We start from the raw sequence: 9023 nt of genomic DNA, 5'->3' as shown, positions 1-9023 counted from the left end.
CAGAAAGAAACAGCCCTTTTGTGCGAATGAGTGTAAATGGGGGAGGGAGGTTTTTTGGTTTGGTGCACTAATTGTAAGTGTATATTGTGTTTTTTATGTTGATTTAATAAAAAAATTAAAAAATAAAAACCTTTTTTTTTTTTTTTTCTTGTGCGGCCCGGTACCTATCGATCCACGGACCGGTACTGGGCCGCGGCCCGGTGGTTGGGGACCACTGCTGTACTGTACAATCTACTGATAAAAGTTTCAATCAATCAATCAATCAATCAATCAATCGTTACCCGCTCGTAGAGTCCATTCAAGCTGCACGATGCGCTCCATTGCGCATACAGCGCAGTTATGACCCGCTGGAGTGACTTCTCTTCCCCACAATGCATTGCGCGCCAGTCACTCTCTCACACCTGCAAAAGCGAGTAGCATCCTGCCGGTGAACATGTCGGACAAAAAACAAACCGTCGACCTGGGCTTACTGGAGGAAGACGATGAGTTTGAAGAATTCCCAGCTGAAGGTTAGTAAGTTATAGTTCTGTGACTCAAAATGTACTTTACTCTTTATTGTTTGCAAGCTCGTCCGTGTAGCGGCGACGCAGCTAGCCGAGTCATGCTAGCTTTAGCATTACCTTGCAATGCTACTAAGATGGCGAATCATTCAAACGATTTATTAGTTCATTTAATGTTGGTTTGGCAGGGTAAAGCGTTGTATTTTATCTCATAACGTTATTGTTGGTCTAATAATTTTGATGTTACCCGCCATACATGTGAGCTACCCTAGCTTTTGTAAAGCTAGCCTGCATCTACCATGAATTGATTAACGTGGACCCCGACTTAATCAAGTTGAAAAACTTATTCGGGTGTTACCTTTTAGTGGTCAATTGTACCGAATATGTACTGTACTGTACAATCTACTAATAAAAATGTCAATCAATCAATCGTCACTCAATAAGTCGTGTCCATGGTGCTGTTTACAGTTACTTCGCGTAGGCATCGGCGTGTGTGGTTTTGAAATACGAATTTCGTCCGATCCACCAAACCTTTTTTGGTAACGCGCTTTTGCGGTCCACTGTGAATATATCCAGATTGGACGGGGCTGGATGAGGACGAAGACGCCCACGTTTGGGAAGACAACTGGGATGATGACAATGTGGAGGATGATTTCTCCAACCAGTTAAGGTATGTAGCACCACTATTTTTCAACAAAAGCTTATGTCGCAAGCACCTAGTATTACACTCCTAGTAGGTAGTAAGAGTTGTAAATAGTCAGGAATTACATTGTTTTGAATTGTGTTACAGAGAGTTCAATGCATATTTTGCCATTTCCTAGTATGATATACTATGAGCAAATGTGCACTTGCGTCTCCTTTCTTGTTTCAGCTTACATGGAATTTATTTTTGTATTTTTCTTATTTTAGGGCATCAATTCATGATAGTAAACTAATTGTGCGTGTCTTGTGTAAACAATCAATTTTGTTTTGAATCTAATTATAGATGTCCGATAATGGCTTTTTTGCCGATATTCCGTTATTGTCCAACTCTTAATTACCCATTCCGATATCAACCGATACGATATATAGAGTCGTGGAATTAGCACATTATTATGCCTAATTTTGTTGTGATGCCCCGCTGGATGCATTAAACAATGTAACAAGGTTTTCCAAAATAAATCAACTCAAGTTATGGCAAAAAATGCCAACATGGCACTGCCATATTTATTATTATAGTCACAAAGTGCATTTTTTTTTTTTAAATGCCTCAAAACAGCAGCTTGGAATTTGGGACACGCTCTCCCTGAGAGAGCATGAGGAGGTTGAGGTGGGGGGGTAGAGGGGGTGTATATTGTAGCGTACCGGAAGAGTTAGTGCGACAAGGGGTTCTGGGTATTTGTTCTGTTGTGTTACAGTGCGGATGTTCTCCCGAAATGTGTTTGTCATTCTTGTTTGGTGTAGGTTCACAGTGTGGCGCATATTTGTAACAGTTGTTTATACGGCTACCCTCAGTGTGACCTGTATGGCTGTTGACCAACTATGCCTTGCATTGGGAAAAGCCGTAGATATAATGTGATTGGGCCGGCACGCAAAGGCAGTGCCTTTAAGGTTTATTGGCGCTCTGTACTTCTCCCTACGTCCGTGTACACAGCGGCGTTTTAAAAAGTCATACATTTTACTTTTTGAAACCGATACCGATAATTTCCGATATTACATTTTAAAGCATTTATCTCTAAATCTAATGGCCAGACTCCTTATCAAAAGGGACCAGTCTTACTCTAATATTAGACAAAATATGCATAGATATTGATAATGATTTTAATGTTAATAGTTAATAGTTCTAAAGTGATAAATGTGTTGTCAAAATTGGATCTCGAAATGGTCATTCATGCATTAATTTCGTCTCGCAATTCTCTCCACCTTTTTCAACAAGTCAACGCTAAAGAGACTTAAGACTGTACAAAATGTGGCTGCCAGACTTTTGACCGGTGCACCCAGAACAGCCTCTATTACCCCCGTTTTATCCAGTCTTCATTGGTTTCCAGTTAAATCCCGCATTGAGTTTAAAATTTTAGTCCTGACATTCCGTGCGTTGCATGGTGGGGCCCCTCAGTACATCACTGACTTGCTATGCCCCTACTCTTCAGGCGCAGCTTCCAGTCTTCAGGCCAGGGTCTTCTAAAGATCCCTAAAACTCATTTTAAAACCCGCAGAGACCTGGCATTCCAGGCTATAGCTCCCCAGACTCTGGAACAATTTGCACCAGTCCCTCCGTGATCTTGACTGTGAAAAGCGCTTTATAAATGCAATTTACTTAATAATTTTTTTTCCCCACTTCTGTAGAGCGGAGCTGGAAAAGCACGGCTACAAGATGGAGACGTCATAGTGGCTGACCGTTTTTTGGACACCCCTTGGATAATACGGACATTTCTATGTGAATATTACAGGTTGACCACAAAAGAGGAGGAAGGAAGATGTTTCATGTGTTCATTTGTTTCTTTTTGTAAGAGCTGCTGATGGAAGTAAAATGTTTAGAGAAACATCGTCTATTAGTGTATTTTACTCCCTTTGATACGATTGTGTGTGCGTTGTCTAAACTGACTTAACTGGGGTTAACTAATAATAATACTAATACTTGTTATACTCAAAATAATTAGTGTAAAAAGCACTAACTTGTGTTTGTGTGCACATCAAGTTTTTCTTTAGTCTCTAAAGTGCCCCTATATAAAATAACTAAAACCATATTTAATGTTGTTTGAGGTTACAATTCACCTGTTGTGCCATGCATGAAGCCTATAGCATGCTAATACGTCCCAGCACATATTTATAGCTCGTGTTGAAGCTGTCGAAGTGCCGTCTACTTGAAGGGTGAGTGTGTACAGTGTAGTTTGGTTGTGCACTCGCACACTTCTGTACGTTGCTGTCGAACAGCCCCTTCCCCTTTCAGACCCGCAGCACCAGGCCAAGACCCTGAAGGGGAGATTATCCACCGACGTGTTTGTCAGAGTTAGGGAGGGGGTCCCAGCATGTGGTCCCCCAGCCCGCCTTGCCCGGGCCTGCCTCCGCTGCCAGCCGGGCTGCGCTCTTCCGCATGGCACAGCGGGGACTCTTGTACTGAACCAGAGGCCAATTTATCCTCGCCACGCTCCCTCTGCAAAATGGTTTTCTTGCAGTGTTTTGTCTTATCTGGCGTCTAAGGGGCTTTAATGAGGTGAAATGGATGCCAGCAAAACCAAAAGTCGCTTTCATCACCTTCAAATGATGCCGCAAATAGAAAATAACACTCCATCAATACCAGAACAAGCTTGTTTACTGTATGTACAAATGATATAAACATTTTTTGTACATCATTTCCCCCCACAAAAAAACAGCTCTTAATAAAGTTACACAGTGAATATACTTCAAAACTGCTTGAAGTAATGCTTCAGCAGGACTCAAAAGTGAACTAATTAGTTAAATCGATCACTAAACATCACATTAATCATGTGCGGATTAATCACACAATTTATTTTAACTACAGTTGCTGTTCATTTAATTGCGCGGCTACCTACCTAAAGGGTGAAGCTGTCTTCTGTGGGTATTAATGTGAAGAGACCGACTGGTATTTTACTTCAAAATAAACTTTAGCAGTATTTTAGATAAAACCTTTGCAAATTTTCAGCAAATAACTGACGTGCATTCAAGGGATCCATCTCAAAAATGTTTGTGACAATTCTGACGATAAAATTGCGCTTGTTTCAAAATATTGCAGTCTTTTTTTAAGTTTAATTAAACGATCGCCACAAGTAATTACGATCAATCAAAATGTGGAAGTGATTATTCAGATGAAAGAATAAAAATAGATTTCAGATAACTTTTCTTGGCTAACAATAGTAAGTGGGGCTAAGATTCATTTTGATTTGTAGTTTAAATTGATCATTTATCATTTATAAATGCCCCACCGGAAAGAATGGCCCCCCGACAGCGAAGAAGTAGCCGCCACTGTCACTACCCAATTGGTTCCGGGAGACCCGATGGGTCCACGCATGCGCTTCTGCGACGTCACGCGCTGTGATATTTGAATGTTTTGAATCAAAATAATGCTTACATAGAAGCCGCAATTACAACCATTTACACTCTTCTGTCGTTGCAATGATTACGTACTCCTGTCGCGTAATTTATTTTTTAAATGTTGATTGTTTTTTAATCGAGGCACTTTAACTTATCTATATCTGCGGCCTAACAAAAACTATACTTTTAAATTGTATTATAATTGATGAATATAAAGTCGTAAAAAAGATGCATTTTTTTGCCATTTAATAATAACTGGGATTTATATAGCGCTTTTCTAAGTACCCAAAGTCGCTTTACATGTTAAAAACACATCATTCATTCACACCAAGTGGTGGTAAGCTACTTTCGTAGCCACAGCTGTCCTGGGGTAGACTGATGGATTTAAGGCTGCAGAGCACGTTTAGGTTTATGTACGGTTTGAAAATAAATACCGTAATGTTTTATATAACATTGTTGTTGAAATAACGATTTAAAAAAACAAAGTAACAGTGATGGCGTGCCCGAACATAACAGTCGTAAAACAAGTTGACAGAAAGTGACGTGGTGTTCGCGCATGCGCGCGCCGATCGGCTGTCAAGGAAGAAGAAAAGTCAAAGATCAGTGTCGGTCTCATGCATCAATAGAGTATGTAGAAATGTTTTTCCATTAAGTTTTCCAAGTAAACACTTAACACAATATTGCAATAACATGAACATGAATACACTAAAGAGAAAGGAAAAGTTAAGTTAAATAATACATGTGAGAATATTGTTCAACTTCAATAGTCTATTTTTTTGGTGTAGTTTTTAGTTTGAGCTATTTTGTACCAATCAGACCAGTCTGTGAATATTTTCATAGTTAGGTTAGCAGGTAAGTCATTCTTATGTTTATATTTAGCTTCTTATTTTTAACGGGGACATTTAATCCAAAAAGAACTCTTCTATTTAAAACAACTGAATTGGCATAGTTTCCATTCAAACGACACCCGACCTATTTATTAATTTCACATCGTTTTGTCATCCTTCCACTGCAATATAGTCGGACCAAACTTTTCAACAACTCTGTGTCTGTTGCAAGGGCGGCAAACATTGTTAATCTGTTAAATGTTCATACCGCGTTATTCATGGAAGATTTTAGGGTTTACAACAGGGGTGTCAAAGTCAAGCCGGCCGGCGAATGAATGATCTGATATGATTGCCTAAATTACTTGACATGATGTTTGGGTGAAACTACAAATGTGGGTATGGATCCAACACCAAGTAGTATTGATAATGTATACCTATCATTTCAAGATCATTGAATGTTTACATTTTTGATCTCACTTATATTTAGACAAAAACACAGGATGGCAGCGTCACAATATCAATTCAATATATCAATGACCAGGGACTTATTTCCTGACTTTAATAACAATAACAAAAAATGTACAAAATAATTTGTTCTAATAACAAATCTTGGCAACACTAAATTGGCCCTAGTGTGTGAATGTGAGTGTAAATGTTGTCTATCTGTGTTGGCCCTGCGATGAGGTGGCGACTTGTCCAGGGTGTACCCCGCCTTCTGCCCGATTGTAGCTGAGATAGGCTCCAGCGCCCCCCGCGACCCCGAAGGGAATAAGCGGTAGAAAATGGTGTGTGAATGTTGTCTGTCTATCTGTGTTGGCCCTGTGATGAGGTGGCGACTTGTCCAGGGTGTACCCCGTCTACCGCCCGAATGCAGCTGAGATAGGCTCCAGCACCACCACCCCCCACGACTCCGAAAGGGACAAGCAGTAGAAAATAGATGGATGCATGATTAGTATTAGAACCGGCCCGCAGGCCACAGCTGCCTGCTGCTGTTTTGCACGCACTAATACCCCATCGGTGTTTTGCGCTAGGACTTTTCAAAATCGAGTCATAAAAATGGGGTCCCACAGTAAATTTTTGGGGTCCCACTTTTTTGTAACCATTTTGAAAACAAATGATAAATGTATGCATTATCCTGTTGTATCTCACATTCTATATTGTGTTTTGGAAAAAGGTTGTCATGAACTTTAATTCATAAAAAAAAAAACAACACAAAAGAAAACACATTTTTATGCATATGTAAATCTATTCAGTTATAAATATTCATTCACTTTCTTCTTTCCTTCATGGATCTAAATTTTACCGCTGCCGTTATTTTTTTCTATATTTTTAATGTAATATTTTCAGAATGTGTTTGTTGTATTTTTGGCCAAAGTAAGACAAAGAAAACAACCTAAATTGTCCCTGGTGTGTGAATGTTGTCTGTCTATCTGTGTTGGCCCTGTGATGAGGTGGCGACTTGTCCAGGGTGTACCCCGTCTACCGCCCGAATGCAGCTGAGATAGGCTCCAGCACCACCACCCCCCACGACTCCGAAAGGGACAAGCGGTAGAAAATAGATGGATGCATGATTAGTATTAGAACCGGCCCGCAGGCCACAGCTGCCTGCTGCTGTTTTGCACGCACTAATACCCCATCAGTGTTTGCGCTAGGAATTTTCAAAATCGAGTCATAAAAATGGGGTCCCACAGTAAATTTTTGGGGTCCCACTTTTTTGTAACCATTTTGAAAACAAATGATAAATGTATGCATTATCCTGTTATATCTCACATTCTATATTGTGTTTTGGAAAAAGGTTGTCATGAAGTTTAATTCATAAAAAAAAAAACAACACAAAAGAAAACACATTTTTATGCATATGTAAATCTATTCAGTTATAAATATTCATTCACTTTCTTCTTTCCTTCATGGATCTAAATTTTACCGCTGCCGTTATTTTCTTCTATATTTTTAATGTAATATTTTCAGAATGTGTTTGTTGTATTTTTGGCCAAAGTAAGACAAAGAAAACAATCTGAAGTTGTCTTTATTTTTTAGTTTTAACGCCATGATTTTAATCGTCCGGCCCGCGTCTGATTTTCCATCATGTGGTCCAAAGGCTAAAATGAGTTTGACACCCCTGGTTTAGGAACATGCGGCACCTGACATCAAAGTATCTTAACCTAATTTCCTTGTTCATTGTGACCATGACAGTAAATCAAATTGATTTATTACACTTGAACTCGAGCTTCTTGTGGAGAAGTAGCGATGCTAGCATTCTGTTTCTAATGTGGTGTTGCAAAATATTACATGTCCATAACATTTATACAATATGTGAAAAAGAGAGTGCTACCTTTTGGTAAGTGAAGCCACGTTGCAGGTGTAAATGATAGACATGTTTATCAGTCAACGACAATAGCCCTGTGGCGCCACCCTGACGATCATTACTGGGACGCTTGTGAAGGCATTCAAGCCAGATAATCGTTAAGTGGCGGCAACAGAGGACTAACCCTCCGCCATTTTGTTTGTGCTGAGAGCGTAAGATTGTTGGCTTGTGTCGGACGCGGCGAGGGCCTCAGCGGGCCACGACCCCTGGCGCAGATCGCATAGGCTCCCCCCCTGCACTAGTTGTCTGTCTTTGATCCCGCCTAATCAGCGCTTTAATTTGTGCGAGCATTTTGTTGTTTCTTTTGTGACCCTGCGCGATTCAACATGAAAGTGAAAGCTGATGTTGACTGATGAAAGGATGATCATTTGCGGGGGTGAACACGTGCAGAGGGGATGCATTTTTAATCTGGAAGCCATCTCTCTGTGCTGGTTTTTGAGGGAGCAAAAGGCGATGAGCCGTATATCCAACAGACCGATGGATAGACTTTATTCATCCTGTGATAGAAGTGAGGGAATACATTTGATGTTGTCAGTCAGTATCATTGTGAGGGTACCTGAGGTGTACATATCACATTTATGAGAATCATGTAAAGTTGTTCACTTTTCACCCTACTAGCAGTCCACTTCCAACTAGACTTAGATTTAGACTTCCTTTTTTATTGTCATTCAAATTGGAACTTTACAGTACAGATAAGAACAACATTTTGTTGCATTAGCTCATGGTAGTGCAGGATAACAGAGCAATAAGGTGCAGATATAAATAAATAGATTACTGTACAGATAAATATATTGCACTTTTGCATATGCATCCAGGTTTATGGATGTATGTTGTATTGTCTTTATATTCCAGCGAGTTAATCCATTTTTGGGGGGAATTGAGGGGATAATTATGATGCGTTCAAGAGTCTTACGGCCTGAGGGAAGAAGCTGTTACAGAACCTGGAGGTTCTGCTTCGTAGGCTGCGGAACCTCTTTCTAGAGTCCAGCAGTGAAAACAGTCCTTGGTGGGGATGGGAGGAGTCTCTGCAGATTTTCTGAGCCCTGGTCAGGCATCAGCTTTTTGCGATCTCCTGGATAGGAGGAAGAGGAGTCCTGATGATCTTTTCCGCTGTCCTCACCACTCTCTGGAGAGACTTCCAGTTTGAGGCACTGCAGGCTCCAGTCCAGACAGAGATGCTGTTGGTCAGTAGGCTCTCTATAGTGCCTCTAGAGAAAAAGTGAAGTGTGAGGTATTTTTTGTATGTTTGAAAATTATCCCCTTTAATTGTAAAATGTGCAGTCCTAACTATAGGTCAGC

General features: G+C 40.3%; 1 protein-coding gene across 1 annotated transcript; it reads left to right on the top strand.

The window, feature by feature from the left end:
- The first annotated feature begins 346 nt into the window (after positions 1–346).
- Positions 347–3029, top strand: sem1 (SEM1 26S proteasome subunit). Its single transcript, XM_062028736.1, has 3 exons — positions 347–509; positions 1077–1170; positions 2826–3029. The coding sequence occupies exons 1-3, from the start codon at positions 434–436 to the stop codon at positions 2866–2868; spliced, it is 213 nt and encodes a 70-aa protein (XP_061884720.1). The 5' UTR covers positions 347–433; the 3' UTR covers positions 2869–3029.
- The last annotated feature ends 5994 nt before the right edge of the window (positions 3030–9023 follow it).

The sequence above is a fragment of the Entelurus aequoreus genome, linkage group LG20, assembly GCF_033978785.1.
Source record: "Entelurus aequoreus isolate RoL-2023_Sb linkage group LG20, RoL_Eaeq_v1.1, whole genome shotgun sequence".
Lineage (NCBI taxonomy): Eukaryota > Metazoa > Chordata > Actinopteri > Syngnathiformes > Syngnathidae > Entelurus > Entelurus aequoreus.
Note: the sequence above shows the minus strand (reverse complement) of the source record. Positions and strands in the feature narration are given on the sequence as shown.